Genomic DNA, 20897 nt, shown 5'->3' on the forward strand with positions numbered 1-20897 from the left:
GAGAGAGAGAGGGAAACGGAGAGAGAGAAAGGGAAACGGAGAGAGAGAGAGGGAAACGGAGAGAGAGAAAGGGAAACGGAGAGAGAGAAAGGGAAACGGAGAGAGAGAGGGGGAAACAGAGAGAGAGAGGGGGAAACAGAGAGAGAGAGAGAGGGAAACGGAGAGAGAGAGAGGGAAACGGAGAGAGAGAGAGGGAAACGGAGAGAGAGATGGAAACGGAGAGAGAGATGGAAACGGAGAGAGAGAGAGAGGGAAACGGAGAGAGAGAGAGAGGGAAACGGAGAGAGAGAGAGAGGGAAACGGAGAGAGAGAGGGAAACAGAAAGACAGAGAGAGGGAAACAGAAAGACAGAGAGAGGGAAACAGAAAGACAGAGGGAGAGAGAGAGACACACAGGGTTAGGGTGTTGTATGAATCTTGAAGATAATTTTAGACAGAAATGGGTCATGTGACAGGTAGGTGACAAGTCAGGTGAGCTCTGATTGGCAGGTTGATGATGGGTGGGTGGGTCAGGTTTCAAACCGACCTATAGAGATGTCAGCTTGGACATAGCCCCTCTTTGGAACATACCATGTCCTTGTGCAGGACAGGGGTGTTGGCTGGGCTGATGTTGCTTATTGTACACAGCCCTTACAGCTCACACTGTACATATTCACATCACAACCCATTGTTGACCTGTAAAAATACTACATGTCCCAATTTTCCCTGATATTAGCTTATCCCCCAGCAGATAAAAAGCTATTTCCTGTTAGATCCACATTGTAAGAATGGTAGTTACAGTTGAGGTCGGAAGTTTACATACACTTAGGTTGGAGTCATTAAAATTTGTTTTTCAACCACTCCACAAATTTCTTGTTAACAAACTATAGTTCTGGCAAGTCGGTTAGGACATCTACTTTGTGCATGACAGAAGTCATTTTTCCCAACAATTGTTTACAGACAGATTTCACTTATTATTCACTGTATCACAATTCCAGTGGGTCAGAGGTTAACATACACTAAGTTGACTGTGTCTTTCAACAGCTTGGAAAATTACAGAAAATTATGTCATGGCTTTAGAAGCTTCTGATAGGCTAATTGACATCATTTGAGTCAATTGGAGGTGTACCTGTGGATGTATTTCAAGGCCTACCTTCAAACTCAGCATCTCTTTGCTTGACATCATGGGAAATTCAAAAGAAATCAGTCAAGACCTCAAAAAAATTGTAGACCTCCACAAGTCTGGTTCATCCTTGGGAGCAATTTCCAAACGCCTGAAGGTACCACGTTCATCTGTACAAACAATAGTACGCAAGTATAAACACCATGGGACCACGCAGCCGTCATACCACTCAGGAAGGAGACGCGTTCTGTCTCCTAGAGATGAACGTACTTTGGTGCGAAAAGTGCAAATCAATCCCAGAAAAACAGCAAAGGACCTTGTGAAGATGCTGGAGGAAACAGGTACAAAAGTGTCTATATCCACAGTAAAACGAGTCCAATATCGACATAACCTGAAAGGCCGCTCAGCAAGGAAGAAGCCACTGCTCCAAAACCATCATCAAAAAGCCAGACTAGGATTTACAACTGCACATGGGGACAAAGATCGTACTTTTTGGAGAAATGTCCTCTGGTCTGATGAAACAAAAATAGAACTGTTTGGCCATAATGACCATCCTTATGTTTGGATGAAAAGGGGGGCGGTTTGCAAGCTGAAGAACACCATCCCAACCGTGGAGCACGGCGGTGGCAGCATCATGTTGTCGGGGTGCTTTGCTGCAGGAGGGACTGGTGCACTTCCCAAAATAGATGGCATCGTGAGGCAGGAAAATTATGTGGATATATTGAAGCAACATCTCAAGACATCAGTCAGGAAGTTAAAGCTTGGTCGCAAATGGGTCTTCCAAATGGACAATGACCCCACACATACTTCCAAAGTTGTGGCAAAATGGCTTAAGGACAACAAAGTCATGGTATTGGAGTGGCCATCACAAAGCCCTGAGCTCAATCCTATAGAAAATTTGTGGGCAGAACTGAAAAAGCGTGTGCGAGCAAGGAGGCCTACAAACCTGACTCAGTTACACCAGCTCTGTCAGGAGGAATGGGCCAAAATTCACCCAACATATTGTGGGAAGCTTGTGGAAGGCTACCCGAAACGTTTGACACAACTTAAAGAATTTAAAGGCAATGCTACTAAATACTAATTGAGTGTATGTAAACTTCTGACCCACTGGGAATGTGATGAAAGAAATAAAACATTCTCTCTACTATTATTCTGACATTTCACATTCTTAAAATAAAGTGGTGATCCTAACTGACCTAAGACAGACATTTTTTACTAGGATTAAATGTCAGGAATTGTGAAAAACTGAGTTTAAATGTATTTGGCTAAGGTTTATGTAACTTCCGACTTTAACTGTATATGTGATGCTTTGACCCCAGACACTCACTGTCTGTCTTCTCTCTCTCTCCCATATCCCTCTCTCTTCCATATCTCTCTCTCTCTCTTCCATATCTCTATCTCTCTCTTCCATATCTCTCTCTCTCTCTTCCATATCTCTCTCTCTCTCTTCCATATCTCTCTCTCTTCCATATCTCTCTCTCTCTCTCTTTTCCATATCTCTCTCTCTCTTTTCCATATCTCTCTCTCTCTCTCTTCCATATCTCTCTCTCTCTCTTTTCCATATCTCTCTCTCTCTCTTTTCCATATCTCTCTCTCTCTCTTTTCCATATCTCTCTCTCTCTCTTTTCCATATCTCTCTCTCTCTCTTTTCCATATCTCTCTCTCTCTCTTTTCCATATCTCTCTCTCTCCCTCTTCCATATCTCTCTCTCCCTCTTCCATATCTCTCTCTCCCTCTTCCATATCTCTCTCTCCCTCTTCCATATCTCTCTCTCCCTCTTCCATATCTCTCTCTCCCTCTTCCATCTCTCTCTCTCCCTCTTCCATCTCTCTCTCTCCCTCTTCCATCTCTCTCTCTCCCTCTTTTCCATATCTCTCTCTCTCTTTTCCATATCTCTCTCTCTCTCTTCCATATCTCTCTCTCTCTTTTCCATATCTCTCTCTCTCTTTTCCATATCTCTCTCTCTCTTTTCCATATCTCTCTCTCTCTCTTTTCCATATCTCTCTCTCTCTCTTTTCCATATCTCTCTCTCTCTCTTTTCCATATCTCTCTCTCTCTCTTTTCCATATCTCTCTCTCTCTCTTTTCCATATCTCTCTCTCTCTCTTTTCCATATCTCTCTCTCTCTCTTTTCCATATCTCTCTCTCTCTCTTTTCCATATCTCTCTCTCTCTCTTTTCCATATCTCTCTCTCTCTCTTTTCCATATCTCTCTCTCTCTCTTTTCCATATCTCTCTCTCTCTCTTTTCCATATCTCTCTCTCTCTCTTTTCCATATCTCTCTCTCTCTCTTTTCCATATCTCTCTCTCTCTCTTTTCCATATCTCTCTCTCTCTCTTTTCCATATCTCTCTCTCTCTCTTTTCCATATCTCTCTCTCTCTCTTTTCCATATCTCTCTCTCTCTCTTTTCCATATCTCTCTCTCTCTCTTTTCCATATCTCTCTCTCCCTCTTTTCCATATCTCTCTCTCCCTCTTTTCCATATCTCTCTCTCCCTCTTCCATATCTCTCTCTCCCTCTTCCATATCTCTCTCTCCCTCTTCCATATCTCTCTCTCCCTCTTCCATATCTCTCTCTCCCTCTTCCATCTCTCTCTCTCCCTCTTCCATCTCTCTCTCTCCCTCTTCCATCTCTCTCTCTCCCTCTTCCATCTCTCTCTCTCCCTCTTCCATCTCTCTCTCTCCCTCTTCCATCTCTCTCTCTCCCTCTTCCATCTCTCTCTCTCCCTCTTCCATCTCTCTCTCTCCCTCTTCCATCTCTCTCTCTCCCTCTTTCCAATCTCTCTCTCTCCCTCTTTCCAATCTCTCTCTCTCCCTCTTTCCAATCTCTCTCTCTCTCTTTCCATATCTCTCTCTCTCCCTTCCATATCTCTCTCTCCCTTCCATATCTCTCTCTCCCTTCCATATCTCTCTCTCCCTTCCATATCTCTCTCTCCCTCTTCCATCTCTCTCTCTCCCTCTTCCATCTCTCTCTCTCCCTCTTCCATCTCTCTCTCTCCCTCTTCCATCTCTCTCTCTCCCTCTTCCATCTCTCTCTCTCCCTCTTCCATCTCTCTCTCTCCCTCTTCCATCTCTCTCTCTCCCTCTTCCATCTCTCTCTCTCCCTCTTCCATCTCTCTCTCTCCCTCTTCCATCTCTCTCTCTCCCTCTTCCATCTCTCTCTCTCCCTCTTCCATCTCTCTCCCTCTTCCATATCTCTCTCTCTCTTTTCCATATCTCTCTCTCTCTTTTCCATATCTATCTCTCTCTCTCTCTCTCTCTTCCATATCTCTCTCTCTCTTTTCCATATCTCTCTCTCCCTCTTCCATATCTCTCTCTCCCTCTTCCATATCTCTCTCTCCCTCTTCCATATCTCTCTCTCCCTCTTCCATATCTCTCTCTCCCTCTTCCATATCTCTCTCTCCCTCTTCCATATCTCTCTCTCCCTCTTCCATCTCTCTCTCTCCCTCTTCCATCTCTCTCTCTCCCTCTTCCATCTCTCTCTCTCCCTCTTCCATCTCTCTCTCTCTCTCCCTCTTCCATCTCTCTCCCTCCCTCTTCCATCTCTCTCCCTCTTCCATATCTCTCTCTCTCTTTTCCATATCTCTCTCTCTCTTTTCCATATCTATCTCTCTCTCTCTCTCTCTCTTCCATATCTCTCTCTCTCTTTTCCATATCTCTCTCTCCCTCTTCCATATCTCTCTCTCCCTCTTCCATCTCTCTCTCTCCCTCTTCCATCTCTCTCTCTCCCTCTTCCATCTCTCTCTCTCCCTCTTCCATCTCTCTCTCTCCCTCTTCCATCTCTCTCTCTCCCTCTTCCATCTCTCTCTCTCCCTCTTCCATCTCTCTCCCTCTTCCATATCTCTCTCTCTCTTTTCCATATCTCTCTCTCTCTTTTCCATATCTATCTCTCTCTCTCTCTCTCTCTTCCATCTCTCTCTCTCTCTCTTTTCCATATCTCTCTCTCTCTCTTCCATATCTCACCCCCCAAGGTGGATTCAGGCGTAACACCTGAATCCACCTGACAGACTACACATTATCAAGAAAACGAGCTCGCATTTATAAGACACATTCCATCGTGTAGGGAGGGTTCACATTCCCAGTCTCTCTCTCCTCACCGTTTCGTTCATGTCTTCCTGGCTGCGGACGGAGAAGTTTTGAATGGCCTCTGTAACTCCTCTCAGACTACTGTAGATGTCGTCTGAGTTCATGTTCTCTGTGTCGTAGTCAAACTCACTGCACACGACAAAAACATCATATTACCATCACAATAGGTCAACATTATGATAAGTGTGGAAGGTGTTAACTTGGTGTGTTCTGGGAGGTTTGTGTATGCATTTACCCGAGTGTGGATGTGTTCTGTGACGTGTTGGTAGGAGAGGTGAGGGGGCTGGACCAGCTGGCAGGAGAGCGGGGGGTGTGGCGTGCCAGGGGGCTTCCCATCGGGGCCTGGGGGGGAAGAGAGCATCAAATTGTCAGAACATTCTTGTGTCTTTTAGTGTTCCACCAGCCTTATCAGTTCTTACAGTGTCGATAAGTACATCAAATCAAAACTTTATTAGTCACATGCGCCGAATACAACAGGTGTAGACCTTACCGTGAAATGCTGAATACAACAGGTGTAGTAGACCTTACAGTGAAATGCTGAATACAACAGGTGTAGTAGACCTTACCGTGAAATGCTGAATACAACAGGTGTAGTAGACCTTACCGTGAAATGCTGAATACAACAGGTGTAGTAGACCTTACAGTGAAATGCTGAATACAACAGGTGTAGTAGACCTTACCGTGAAATGCTGAATACAACAGGTGTAGACCTTACCGTGAAATGCTTACTTTACAAGCCCTTAACCAACAATGCAGTTCAAGAAATAGAGTTAAGAAAATATTTACTGAATAAACTAAAGTAAATTTTTTTTATCAAAAAGTAACAAGAAAATTACACAATAATGAGGCTATATACAAGGGGTACAGTCAATGTGTGGGGGTACAGGTTAGTCGAGGTAATTTGTACATGTAAGTAGGGGTAAAGTGACTGTTCATAGATAATAAACAGCAAGTAGCAGCAGTGTAAAAAAAACAGGGGGGGGGGGGGGGGGGGGCGATGCAAATAGTCCAGTGGCCATTTGATTAATGGTTCAGCAGTTTTATGGCTTGGGGGTAGAAGCTCTTAAGAAGCCTTTTGGACCTAAACTTGGCGCACGGTAGCAGAGAGAACAGTCTATGACTTGGATGGCTGGAGTCTGACAATTTTATGGGCTTTCCTTTGACACAGCCTATTATAGGTCCTGGATGGCAGGAAGCTTGGCCCCAGTGGTGTGCTGGGCCGTCCGCACTACCCTCTGTGGTGCCTTGCGGTCGGAGGCCGAGCAATTGCCATACCAGGTGATGCAACAGGTCAAGATGCTCTCGATGGTGCAGCTGTAGAACGTTTTGAGGATCTGAGGACCCATGCCAAATATTTTCAGTCTCCTGAGGGGGGAGAAGGTTTTTGTCGTGCCCTCTTCACAACTGTCTTGGTGTGTTTGGACCATGATAGTTTGTTGGTGATGTGGACACCAAGGAACTTGAAACTCTCAACCTGCTCCATTACAGCCCCGTCGATGTTAATAGGGGCCTGTTCGGCCCTCCTATTCCTATAGTCCACAATCATCTCCTTTGTCTTGCTCTCATTGAGGAAGATGTTGTCCCGGCACCACACTGTCAGGTCTCTGACCTCCTCCCTATAGGCTGTCTCATCGTTGTCGGTGATCAGGCCAACCACATTGTGTCGTCAGCAAACTTGATGGTGTTGGGAGTCATGTTTGGCCACGCAGTCGTGGGTGAACAGGGAGTACAGGAGAGGATAAGAACACACCCCTGAGGGGCCCCAGTATTGAGGATCAGCATCGCAGATGTGTTGTTATCTACCCTCACCACCTGGTGGCGGCCCGTCCGGAAGTCCAGGATCCAGTTTCAGAGGGAGGTGTTTAGTCCCAGGGCACTTAGCTTAGTGATGAGCTTTGTGGGCACTATGGTGTTGAACGCTGAGCTGTAGTCAATGAACAGCATTCTCACATAGGTTTACCTTCTGTCCAGGTGGGAAAGGGAAGTTTGGAGTGCGATTGCATCATCTATGGATCTGTTGGGGCGGTATGCAAATTGGAGTGTGTCTAGGGTGTTGATGTGAGCCATGACCAGCCTTTCAAAGCACTTCATGGCTAACGACGTGAGTGCTACAGGACGGTAATCATTTAGGCAGGTTACCTTTGCTTTCTTGGTCACAGGGACTATGGTGGTCTGTTGAAAATGTCAGTGAATGCAACTGCCAGTTGGTCCGTGCATGCTCTGAGTACACATCCTCGTAATCCGTCTGGCTCAGCGGCTTTGTGAATGTTGACCTGTTTAAAGGTCTTGCTCACATCGGCTATGGAGAGCATGATCACACAGTCGTTCGGAACAGCTAGTGCTCTCATGCATGCTTCAGCGTTGCTTGCCTTGTAGCGAGCATAAAAGGCATTTAGCTCGTCTGACAGGCTTCCGTCACTGGGCAGCTCGCGGCTGGGTTTCCCTTTTTTACCCGCTGGGAGGGATACAGCTAAGACCAGGTGTAGTTACCTGCTGCGAGGGCTACAGCTAAGGCCAGGTGTAGTTACCTGCTGGGAGGGATACAGCTAAGACCAGGTGTAGTTACCTGCTGGGAGGGATACAGCTAAGACCAGGTGTAGTTACCTGCTGGGAGGGATACAGCTAAGGTCAGGTGTATGTACCTGCTGGGAGGGATACAGCTAAGACCAGGTGTAGTTACCTGCTGGGAGGGATACAGCTAAGACCAGGTGTAGTTACCTGCTGGGAGGGATACAGCTAAGGTCAGGTGTAGTTACCTGCTGGGAGGGATACAGCTAAGACCCGGTGTAGTTACCTGCTGGGAGGGCTACAGCTAAGACCAGGTGTATGTACCTGCTGGGAGGGATACAGCTAAGGTCAGGTGTAGTTACCTGCTGGGAGGGATACAGCTAAGACCAGGTGTAGTTACCTGCTGGGAGGGATACAGCTAAGGTCAGGTGTATTTACCTGCTGGGAGGGATACAGCTAAGACCAGGTGTAGTTACCTGCTGGGAGGGATACAGCTAAGGTCAGGTGTAGTTACCTGCTGGGAGGGCTACAGCTAAGACCAGGTGTAGTTACCTGCTGGGAGGGATACAGCTAAGGTCAGGTGTAGTTACCTGCTGGGAGGGATACAGCTACGGTCAGGTGTAGTTACCTGCTGGGAGGGATACAGCTAAGGTCAGGTGTATTTACCTGCTGGGAGGGATACAGCTAAGGTCAGGTGTAGTTACCTGCTGGGAGGGCTACAGCTAAGACCAGGTGTAGTTACCTGCTGGGAGGGATACAGCTAAGGTCAGGTGTAGTTACCTGCTGGGAGGGATACAGCTACGGTCAGGTGTATTTACCTGCTGGGAGGGATACAGCTAAGGTCAGGTGTAGTTACCTGCTGGGAGGGATACAGCTAAGGTCAGGTGTAGTTACCTGCTGGGAGGGATACAGCTAAGACCAGGTGTAGTTACCTGCTGGGAGGGATACAGCTAAGACCAGGTGTATTTACCTGCTGGGAGGGATACAGCTAAGACCAGGTGTAGTTACCTGTTGGGAGGGATACAGCTAAGACCAGGTGTAGTTACCTGTTGGGAGGGATACAGCTAAGACCAGGTGTAGTTACCTGCTGGGAGGGATACAGCTAAGACCAGGTGTAGTTACCTGCTGGGAGGGATACAGCTAAGGTCAGGTGTAGTTACCTGCTGGGAGGGATACAGCTAAGACCAGGTGTAGTTACCTGCTGGGAGGGATACAGCTAAGACCAGGTGTATTTACCTGCTGGGAGGGATACAGCTAAGACCAGGTGTAGTTACCTGTTGGGAGGGATACAGCTAAGACCAGGTGTAGTTACCTGTTGGGAGGGATACAGCTAAGACCAGGTGTAGTTACCTGTTGGGAGGGATACAGCTAAGACCAGGTGTAGTTACCTGCTGGGAGGGATACAGCTAAGACCAGGTGTAGTTACCTGCTGGGAGGGATACAGCTAAGGTCAGGTGTAGTTACCTGTGCAGACCAGGTGTAGTTACCTGTGCAGACCAGGTGTAGTTACCTGTGCAGACCAGGTGTAGTTACCTGTGCAGACCAGGTGTAGTTACCTGTGCAGACCAGGTGTAGTTACCTGCTGGGAGGGATACAGCTAAGACCAGGTGTAGTTACCTGCTGGGAGGAATACAGCTAAGACCAGGTGTAGTTACCTGCTGGGAGGGATACAGCTAAGACCAGGTGTAGTTACCTGCTGGGAGGGATACAGCTAAGGTCAGGTGTAGTTACCTGCTGGGAGGGCTACAGCTAAGACCAGGTGTAGTTACCTGCTGGGAGGGATACAGCTAAGGTCAGGTGTAGTTACCTGCTGGGAGGGATACAGCTAAGACCAGGTGTAGTTACCTGCTGGGAGGGATACAGCTAAGACCAGGTGTAGTTACCTGCTGGGAGGGATACAGCTAAGACCAGGTGTAGTTACCTGCTGGGAGGGATACAGCTAAGACCAGGTGTAGTTACCTGCTGGGAGGGATACAGCTACGGTCAGGTGTAGTTACCTGCTGGGAGGGATACAGCTACGGTCAGGTGTATTTACCTGCTGGGAGGGATACAGCTAAGGTCAGGTGTAGTTACCTGCTGGGAGGGATACAGCTAAGGTCAGGTGTAGTTACCTGCTGGGAGGGATACAGCTAAGACCAGGTGTATTTACCTGCTGGGAGGGATACAGCTAAGACCAGGTGTATTTACCTGCTGGGAGGGATACAGCTAAGACCAGGTGTAGTTACCTGCTGGGAGGGATACAGCTAAGACCAGGTGTAGTTACCTGCTGGGAGGGATACAGCTAAGGTCAGGTGTAGTTACCTGCTGGGAGGGATACAGCTAAGACCAGGTGTAGTTACCTGCTGGGAGGGATACAGCTAAGACCAGGTGTAGTTACCTGCTGGGAGGGATACAGCTAAGACCAGGTGTAGTTACCTGCTGGGAGGGATACAGCTAAGACCAGGTGTAGTTACCTGCTGGGAGGGATACAGCTAAGACCAGGTGTATTTACCTGCTGGGAGGGATACAGCTAAGACCAGGTGTAGTTACCTGCTGGGAGGGATACAGCTAAGGTCAGGTGTAGTTACCTGCTGGGAGGGATACAGCTAAGACCAGGTGTAGTTACCTGCTGGGAGGGATACAGCTAAGACCAGGTGTATTTACCTGCTGGGAGGGATACATCTAAGACCAGGTGTAGTTACCTGTTGGGAGGGATACAGCTAAGACCAGGTGTAGTTACCTGTTGGGAGGGATACAGCTAAGGTCAGGTGTAGTTACCTGCTGGGAGGGATACAGCTAAGACCAGGTGTAGTTACCTGCTGGGAGGGATACAGCTAAGACCAGGTGTATTTACCTGCTGGGAGGGATACAGCTAAGACCAGGTGTAGTTACCTGCTGGGAGGGATACAGCTAAGGTCAGGTGTAGTTACCTGCTGGGAGGGATACAGCTAAGACCAGGTGTAGTTACCTGCTGGGAGGGATACAGCTAAGACCAGGTGTATTTACCTGCTGGGAGGGATACAGCTAAGACCAGGTGTAGTTACCTGTTGGGAGGGATACAGCTAAGACCAGGTGTAGTTACCTGTTGGGAGGGATACAGCTAAGACCAGGTGTAGTTACCTGCTGGGAGGGATACAGCTAAGACCAGGTGTAGTTACCTGCTGGGAGGGATACAGCTAAGGTCAGGTGTATGTACCTGCTGGGAGGGATACAGCTAAGACCAGGTGAAGTTACCTGCTGGGAGGGATACAGCTAAGACCAGGTGTAGTTACCTGCTGGGAGGGATACAGCTAAGACCAGGTGTAGTTACCTGTTGGGAGGGATACAGCTAAGACCAGGTGTAGTTACCTGCTGGGAGGGATACAGCTAAGACCAGGTGTAGTTACCTGTTGGGAGGGATACAGCTAAGACCAGGTGTATGTACCTGCTGGGAGGGATACAGCTAAGGTCAGGTGTATGTACCTGCTGGGAGGGATACAGCTAAGGTCAGGTGTATGTACCTGCTGGGAGGGATACAGCTAAGACCAGGTGTAGTTACCTGTGCAGACCAGGTGTAGTTACCTGTGCAGACCAGGTGTAGTTACCTGTGCAGACCAGGTGTAGTTACCTGTGCAGACCAGGTGTAGTTACCTGTGCAGACCAGGTGTAGTTACCTGTGCAGACCAGGTGTAGTTACCTGCTGGGAGGGATACAGCTAAGACCAGGTGTAGTTACCTGCTGGGAGGAATACAGCTAAGACCAGGTGTATGTACCTGCTGGGAGGGATACAGCTAAGGTCAGGTGTAGTTACCTACTGCGAGGGATACAGCTAAGACCAGGTGTAGTTACCTGCTGGGAGGGATACAGCTAAGGTCAGGTGTAGTTACCTACTGGGAGGGATACAGCTAAGACCAGGTGTAGTTACCTGCTGGGAGGGATACAGCTAAGGTCAGGTGTATTTACCTGCTGGGAGGGATACAGCTAAGACCAGGTGTAGTTACCTGCTGGGAGGGATACAGCTAAGGTCAGGTGTAGTTACCTGCTGGGAGGGCTACAGCTAAGACCAGGTGTAGTTACCTGCTGGGAGGGATACAGCTAAGGTCAGGTGTATTTACCTGCTGGGAGGGATACATCTAAGACCAGGTGTAGTTACCTGCTGGGAGGGATACAGCTAAGGTCAGGTGTAGTTACCTGCTGGGAGGGCTACAGCTAAGACCAGGTGTAGTTACCTGCTGGGAGGGATACAGCTAAGGTCAGGTGTAGTTACCTGCTGGGAGGGATACAGCTACGGTCAGGTGTAGTTACCTGCTGGGAGGGATACAGCTAAGGTCAGGTGTATTTACCTGCTGGGAGGGATACAGCTAAGGTCAGGTGTAGTTACCTGCTGGGAGGGATACAGCTAAGGTCAGGTGTAGTTACCTGCTGGGAGGGCTACAGCTAAGACCAGGTGTAGTTACCTGCTGGGAGGGATACAGCTAAGGTCAGGTGTAGTTACCTGCTGGGAGGGATACAGCTAAGGTCAGGTGTAGTTACCTGCTGGGAGGGATACAGCTACGGTCAGGTGTATTTACCTGCTGGGAGGGATACAGCTAAGGTCAGGTGTAGTTACCTGCTGGGAGGGATACAGCTAAGGTCAGGTGTAGTTACCTGCTGGGAGGGATACAGCTAAGACCAGGTGTAGTTACCTGCTGGGAGGGATACAGCTAAGACCAGGTGTATTTACCTGCTGGGAGGGATACAGCTAAGACCAGGTGTAGTTACCTGCTGGGAGGGATACAGCTAAGACCAGGTGTATTTACCTGCTGGGAGGGATACAGCTAAGACCAGGTGTAGTTACCTGCTGGGAGGGATACAGCTAAGACCAGGTGTATTTACCTGCTGGGAGGGATACAGCTAAGACCAGGTGTAGTTACCTGTTGGGAGGGATACAGCTAAGACCAGGTGTAGTTACCTGTTGGGAGGGATACAGCTAAGACCAGGTGTAGTTACCTGCTGGGAGGGATACAGCTAAGACCAGGTGTAGTTACCTGCTGGGAGGGATACAGCTAAGGTCAGGTGTATGTACCTGCTGGGAGGGATACAGCTAAGGTCAGGTGTATGTACCTGCTGGGAGGGATACAGCTAAGACCAGGTGTAGTTACCTGTGCAGACCAGGTGTAGTTACCTGTGCAGACCAGGTGTAGTTACCTGCTGGGAGGGATACAGCTAAGACCAGGTGTAGTTACCTGCTGGGAGGAATACAGCTAAGACCAGGTGTAGTTACCTGTGCAGACCAGGTGTAGTTACCTGCTGGGAGGGATACAGCTAAGATCAGGTGTAGTTACCTGCTGGGAGGGATACAGCTAAGACCAGGTGTAGTTACCTGCTGGGAGGGATACAGCTAAGACCAGGTGTAGTTACCTGTGCAGACCAGGTGTAGTTACCTGCTGGGAGGGATACAGCTAAGACCAGGTGTAGTTACCTGCTGGGAGGAATACAGCTAAGACCAGGTGTAGTTACCTGTGCAGACCAGGTGTAGTTACCTGCTGGGAGGGATACAGCTAAGACCAGGTGTAGTTACCTGTGCAGACCAGGTGTAGTTACCTGTGCAGACCAGGTGTAGTTACCTGTGCAGACCAGGTGTAGTTACCTGTGCAGACCAGGTGTAGTTACCTGTGCAGACCAGGTGTAGTTACCTGTGCAGACCAGGTGTAGTTACCTGTGCAGACCAGGTGTAGTTACCTGTGCAGACCAGGTGTAGTTACCTGTGCAGACCAGGTGTAGTTACCTGTGCAGTGTTGCCGGTGATCCTCAGGTGGTTCTGCAGCAGTTTGGTGGCTCCGTCCTGGAAGGTCTTGGGCAGAGCTGCCAGCAGCATGGTGAACTCGGGAGTATTCAACTGGAACAAGGAGATCAGTACCGACTGGGCCGCCTGCAACACAGCGGGAGAGAGAGAGGAAGAGAAACACACTTTCCCTTTTTGTAACATGTGCACATACAACATAACACGCACCAAACACATGCATCAGGAACCAATCAGTTTGCTACAACCAATAATCAACCATTTGCAGCTCCCAGAAGTGTGTGTGTGTGTGTGTGTGTACAGTACCTTCCTGACGTCGGAGCTCTTGGGCTCTGTGGTCCAGGTGATGATGCGAGACACAGCCAGACGTGTCTCACTGGAGTTTACAAAGTCCTGAGGCTCCATCTGCAGGGTCAAGGTCTCAATGTACTTTAGAACAGCCACCTTCACCTGGAAACACACACACACACACACACACACACACACACACACACACACACACACACACACACACAGTATAAAACGTTAGACAACTTACTCACACAGTCAAGTGTGACATTGTCTGTCTGTGTGGATCATAGATCATCCTAGGAGTTCCTCAAGTCTGAACTGAAACGACTTCTAGTTAGAGCTACTCAGAGATACAAAGTCAACAGTAGTAGTTTCAGCCAGACATCTGCAACCACGGCGGGTGCAGTAGGACGCTAATCTCCTTCACAGCTGTAGTCACGCAGCTATCATGGAGGGAGGAACCAATATACTTGAAACCGTTCCCCAGTTCACTTTTTCATTCCTTTTCATTTCATTCTTTCCTTTTCATTAATTCTCTCCATCTGTCTCTCTCTATTCCAAACACCTCATCGACCGCCTGTCTCCTCAGTGTGCGCGTCATAAAATTGCTTCCCCCTGAGCACACTGACCTGGGAAGATTGGCTCCAGGCTGAGACCTGCTCGTTCAGAGAGCAGCAAGCGTGGTGCCTTGGGGCTCTCGTGGCAGAGGGGAGCAATTTAACGTCGCGCCGCGTGACTCTCGAAGTAGGGGGAAGCAATTGAACGCTGCGCCGCCCACAACACGTTCCCCTCCTCTCCACAGGCTTAGAGAGAGAGAGGAGAGCACCGCGTCAGAGAGGGGGAGGGAGGGGTGAGAAAGAAAGAGGGAGGGAGATAAAGGACAGACAGACAACAGTCCGGCAGATGGCTGTTGATGGTCCATCTTACCATCCAAACGCATTGTATACAGCCGGCAATACACTCATATCCCTGTGGACCAGTTCGTACCCAAAACATTCTACATTCAGGCAGCAACGGTGTCAATTCCCTCAACTAGATGTGATGGCGAGAAGGCTGAGAAAAACTTTACGGAACAATGTTCCACCATCATGCTAGAGTGGCTAATGCCTAGGAATGATGGTCCCGGATGTTGCGTATTGCGTTCAGCCAATCAGGTTGCAGCAATCTGTTGTTTACCCCTGGCTGAATGCAGGGCCTAACATCAGGAAGTAGCATTAGCCACTCTAGCATGGTGGTGGAAAATGGTGGAACGTAAAGAAAGTAGGCATATTTTCCCAGTTTTTCTCAGCCTTCTCGCCATCACATCTAGTTGAGGAGGAAATTGACACCGTTGCTGCCTGAATGTAGAATGTTTTGGGTACGAACTGGTCCACAGGGATATGAGTGTATTGCCGGCTGCATACAATGCGTTTGGACGGTAACATTGCGATGTTGACCTGGTAAAGATGGTCAATCTGCCGGCCTGTGGGTTAGAAGGGGAGTTGGAGAGGATAGAGAGAGGAAGGGGAGAGGATAGAGGGAGGAAGGGGAGAGGATAAAGGGAGGAAGGGAAGAGGGGATAGAGTGAGGGAGGGGAGAGGGGATAGAGTGAGGGAGGGGAGAGGATAGATGGAGGAAGGGGAGAGGATAGATGGAGGAAGGGAAGGGGGGATAGAGTGAGGGAGAGGATAAAGGGAGGAAGGGAAGGGGGGATAGAGTGAGGGAGGAAAGGAAGGGAAGGTAGGGGAGTAGAGTGAGGGAGGAAGGGGAGGTGGGGGGGTAGAGTGAGGGAGAAGGGAAGGTGGGGGGGTAGAGTGAGGGAGGAAGGGAAGGTGGGGGGGTAGAGTGAGGGAGGAAGGGGAGGTGGGGGGGTAGAGTGAGGGAGGAAGGGGAGGTGTGGGGGTAGAGTGAGGGAGGAAGGGGAGGTGGGGGGATAGAGTGAGGGAGGAAGGGGAGGTGGGGGGGTAGAGTGAGGGAGGAAGGGGAGGTGGGGGGGTAGAGTGAGGGAGGAAGGGGAGGTGTGGGGGTAGAGTGAGGAGGAAGGGGAGGTGGGGGGGTAGAGTGAGGGAGGAAGGGGAGGTGGGGGGGTAGAGTGAGGGAGGAAGGGGAGGTGGGGGGGTAGAGTGAGGGAGGAAGGGGAGATGTGGGGGTAGAGTGAGGGAGGAAGGGGAGGTGGGGGGGTAGAGTGAGGGAGAAAGGGGAGGTGGGGGGGTAGAGTGAGGGAGGAAGGGAAGGTGTGGGGATAGAGTGAGGGAGGAAGGGAAGGTGGGGGGATAGAGTGAGGGAAGGGAAGGTGGGAGGGTAGAGTGAGGGAGTAAGGGAAGTTGGGGGGGTGGAGTGAGGGAAGGGAAGGTGTGGGGATAGAGTGAGGGAGGAAGGGGAGGTGGGGGGTAGAGTGAGGGAAGGTGTGGGGATAGAGTGAGGGAAGGGAAGATGGGAGGGTAGAGTGAGGGAGGAAGGGGGGGTAGAGTGAGGGAGGAAGGGGAGGTGGGGGGGTAGAGTGAGGGAGGAAGGGAAGGTGGGGGGGGTGGAGTGAGGGAGGAAGGGAAGGTGGGGGGGGTGGAGTGAGGGAGGAAGGGAAAGTGGGGGGGGTGGAGTGAGGGAGGAAGGGGGGGTGGGGGGGTAGAGTGAGGGAGGAAGGAGAGGTGGGGGGGTAGAGTGAGGGAAGAAGGGGAGGTGGGGGGGTAGAGTGAGGGAGGAAGGGAAGGTGGGGGGGTAGAGTGAGGGAGGAAGGGAAGGTGTGGGGATAGAGTGAGGGAGGAAGGGGAGGTGGGGGGGTAGAGTGAGGGAGGAAGGGGATAGGTGGGGGGGTAGAGTGAGGGAGGAAGGGGGGGGGGGGTAGAGTGAAGGGGAGGGAGTGGGGGGGTAGAGTGAGGGAAGAAGGGAGGTGGGGGTAGAGTGAGGGAGGAAGGGGGGGTGGGGGGGTAGAGTTGAGGGAGGAAGGGGAGGTGGGGGGGTAGAGTGAGGGAAGGAAGGGGGAGGTGGGGGGGTAGAGTGAGGGAGGAAGGGGAGGTGGGGGGGTAGAGTGAGGGAAGAAGGGGAGGTGGGGGGTAGAGTGAGGGAGGAAGGGGTGGAGGTAAGTGAGGGAGGAAGGGAAGGTGGGGGGTAGAAGAGGAGGAGAGAGTGAGGGGGAAGGGAAAGGTGGGGGGTGGTAGAGTGAGGGAGAGGAAGGGGAGGTGGGGGGGGTGAGGGAGGAAGGGGAGGTGGGGGGGTAGAGTGAGGGAGTAAGGGAAGTTGGGGGGGTGGAGTGAGGGAGGAAGGGAAGATGGTGGGGTAGAGTGAGGGAGGAAGGGAAGGTGGGGGGGTAGAGTGAGGGAGGTGGGGGGTGGAGTGAGAGAGGAAGGGGAGGTGGAATGAGGGAGGAAGGGGATCAGACTGCAGAGAGCAAAGCCAGTGGTTGGTGAATGTAATTGGAGGCGTGTCAGTTGTATCCAATCAGAGTCCAGGGATCGGGTGGGAAGAACCAGCGTTAAACCGCCGTGAGGTCAGAACAGCGTTACCTTGGTCACTGAGACAGTATGAGGTCAGAACAGTGTTTACCGTGGTCACTGAGACAGTATGAGGTCAGAACAGTGTTACCGTGGTCACAGACAGTATGAGGTCAGAACAGTGTTACCGTGGTCACTGAGACAGTATGAGGTCAGAACAGCGTTACCTTGGTCACTGAGACAGTATGAGGTCAGAACAGTGTTACCGTGGTCACAGACAGTATGAGGTCAGAACAGTGTTACCGTGGTCACTGAGACAGTATGAGGTCAGAACAGCGTTACCGTGGTCACTGAGACAGTATGAGGTCAGAACAGTGTTTACCGTGGTCACTGAGACAGTATGAGGTCAGAACAGCGTTACCTTGGTCACTGAGACAGTATGAGGTCAGAACAGTGTTACCGTGGTCACAGACAGTATGAGGTCAGAACAGTGTTACCGTGGTCACTGAGACAGTATGAGGTCAGAACAGTGTTTACCGTGGTCACTGAGACAGTATGAGGTCAGAACAGTGTTACCGTGGTCACAGACAGTATGAGGTCAGAACAGTGTTACCGTGGTCACTGAGACAATATGAGGTCAGAACAGTGTTACCGTGGTCACTGAGACAGTATGAGGTCAGAACAGTGTTTACCGTGGTCACTGAGACAGTATGAGGTCAGAACAGTGTTACCGTGGTCACAGACAGTATGAGGTCAGAACAGTGTTACCGTGGTCACTGAGACAGTAGGAGGTCAGAACAGTGTTTACCGTGGTCACTGAGACAGTATGAGGTCAGAACAGTGTTTACCGTGTCACAGACAGTATGAGGTCAGAACAGTGTTTACCGTGGTCACTGAGACACGTATGAGGTCAGAACAGGCGTACACTTGGTCACTGAGACAGTATGAGGTCAGAACAGTGTTACCGTGGTACAGACAGTATGAGGTCAGAAACTGTTACCGTGGTCACTGAGACAGTATGAGGTCAGAACAGTGTTACCGTGGTCACTGAGACAGTATGAGGTCAGAACTGTTACGTGGTCACAGACAGTATGAGTCAACAGTGTTACCGTGGTCACTGAGACAGTATGAGGTCAGAGCAGCGTTACCTTGTCCTGAGACAGTATGAGGTCAGAACAGTGTTACCGTGGTCACTGAGACAGTATGAGGTCAGAACAGTGTTACCGTGGTCACTGAGACAGTATAGGTCAGAACAGTGTTACCGTGGTCACAGACAGTATGAGTCAGAACAGTGTTACCGTGGTCACTGAGACAGTATGAGGTCAGAACAGTGTTACCGTGGTCACTGAGACAGTATGAGGTCAGAACAGTGTTACCGTGGTCACTGAGACAGTATGAGGTCAGAACAGTGTTACCGTGGTCACTGAGACAGTATGAGGTCAGAACAGTGTTACCGTGGTCACAGACAGTATGAGGTCAGAACAGTGTTACCGTGGTTCCGAGACAGTATGAGGTCAGAGCAGCGTTACCTTGGTCACTGAGACAGTATGAGGTCAGAACAGTGTTACCGTGGTCACTGAGACAGTATGAGGTCAGAACAGTGTTACCGTGGTCACTGAGACAGTATGAGGTCAGAACAGCGTTACCTTGGTCACTGAGACAGTATGAGGTCAGAACAGTGTTACCGTGGTCACTGAGACAGTATGAGGTCAGAACAGCGTTACCTTGGTCACTGAGACAGTATGAGGTCAGAACAGTGTTACCGTGGTCACAGACAGTATGAGGTCAGAACAGTGTTTACCGTGGTCACTGAGACAGTATGAGGTCAGAACAGTGTTACCGTGGTCACTGAGACAGAATGAGGTCAGAACAGTGTTACCGTGGTCACAGACAGTATGAGGTCAGAACAGTGTTACCGTGGTCACTGAGACAATATGAGGTCAGAACAGTGTTACCGTGGTCACTGAGACTAGGTCAGAACAGTGTTACCGTGGTCACTGAGACAGTATGAGGTCAGAACAGTGTTTACCGTGGTCACTGAGACAGTATGAGGTCAGAACAGTGTTACCGTGGTCACTGAGACAGTATGAGGTCAGAACAGTGTTTACCGTGGTCACTGAGACAGATGAGGTCAGAACAGTGTTACCGTGGTCACAGACAGTATGAGGTCAGAACAGTGTTACCGTGGTCACTGAGCAGTATGAGGTCAGAACAGTGTTACCGTGGTCACAGACATATGGGTCAGAACAGTGTTACCGTGGTCACTAGACAGTATGAGGTCAGAACAGTGTTACCGTGGTCACTGAGACAGTATGAGGTCAGAACAGTGTTACCGTGTCACAGACAGTATGAGGTCAGAACAGTGTTACCGTGGTCACTGAGACAGTATGAGGTCAGAACGTGTTACCGTGGTCACTGAGACAGTATGAGGTCAGAACAGTGTTACCGTGGTCACTGAGACAGTATGAGGTCAGAACGGTGTTACCGTGGTCACAGACAGTATGAGGTCAGAACAGTGTTACCGTGGTCACAGACAGTATGAGGTCAGAACAGTGTTACCGTGGTCACTGAGACAGTATGAGGTCAGAACAGTGTTTACCGTGGTCACTGAGACAGTATGAGGTCAGAACAGTGTTACCGTGGTCACAGACAGTATGAGGTCAGAACAGTGTTACCGTGGTCACTGAGGCAGTATGAGGTCAGAACAGTGTTACCGTGGTCACAGACAGTATGAGGTCAGAACAGTGTTACCGTGGTCACTGAGACAGTATGAGGTCAGAACAGTGTTTACCGTGGTCACTGAGACAGTGTGAGTCTTGCGACCGAAAGGCAGTCCCCGCCTTTCAACCCTCCCTATATCTCTCTCTCTCCCTCCATCTTCTATTATTGTTTCATCTCACTCTGTTCATCTCTTTCTTCATATGTAAAGGACACACATATAAAACAACCTCCCTACACACACACATAAAACAACCCCCCCTACAGACAGACAGACAGACACACACACACAGCTGTGTACCTTGAGGTTAGGCGTCTGCGTCTGGTCTACAGTGAACCTCATGAGGATAGTGAACTGGAGGTCGTTGGGGAAAGACTCTCTGTAGAGGAGAGACACACTTTAAGTTACACACACACACGTTAAATACACCACTCGAAACACACTTTACACACACACCAAGACTGACCGTGTGATGTCCAGTGCTCTCTGGACCTTGGCCTGTACTGATCCCAGCAGGTCAGCTCCCATCTTCTTCAGCAGCTGGGTGAGCAGGACGAACAGCCAGTCCTGCAGGTCTTCTCTGTGCACCAGAACAAAGTCCACTAGGGTCTCCAAGAACATACTGAACACCTGGCGAGAGACAGGGGACACAGGGTTACACACACACACACACACACACACACACACACACACACACACACACACACACACACACACACACACACACACACACACACACACACACACACTCATGTACACAAGCGCACACGCATACACAAATAGACTCCTGTACTATGGGACAGGCTGAGGGGAGCTCAGAGTCCCATGCATCAGACAACTACGCTCACTTATCAACCAATCAATCACTCCAATCAGCGTGCAGCAAGCTGAATTATGTTTACCAATACACAATCAATATTCAGAAATTCACTAAACACACATGCTGATTGGCTGACGCCTGCAGAACAGCACCAATCACAGGAGGGTGCGATGATGTCATAGTGATGTCACATCTGTGAGGGGTGACATCACCGGGTCGATTAGGGGG

The 20897-nt window shown here is 50.0% G+C and overlaps 1 protein-coding gene across 1 annotated transcript in view; it reads right to left on the reverse strand.

Moving 5' to 3' along the window:
* Positions 1-20897, reverse strand: part of LOC120027100 (CLIP-associating protein 2-like) — a 121072-nt gene that overhangs the window by 7153 nt on the left and 93022 nt on the right. Inside the window, exons 23-28 of the mRNA XM_038971939.1 lie at positions 20316-20508; positions 20150-20228; positions 13739-13882; positions 13418-13561; positions 5420-5526; positions 5196-5313 (exon numbers count right to left, since the gene is read on the reverse strand). Coding sequence (XP_038827867.1) covers positions 5196-5313; positions 5420-5526; positions 13418-13561; positions 13739-13882; positions 20150-20228; positions 20316-20508 — 785 coding nt within the window. The remainder of the gene's footprint in view (positions 1-5195; positions 5314-5419; positions 5527-13417; positions 13562-13738; positions 13883-20149; positions 20229-20315; positions 20509-20897) is intronic.

Source organism: Salvelinus namaycush, chromosome 32, assembly GCF_016432855.1.
Source record: "Salvelinus namaycush isolate Seneca chromosome 32, SaNama_1.0, whole genome shotgun sequence".
Classification (NCBI taxonomy): Eukaryota; Metazoa; Chordata; class Actinopteri; order Salmoniformes; family Salmonidae; genus Salvelinus; species Salvelinus namaycush.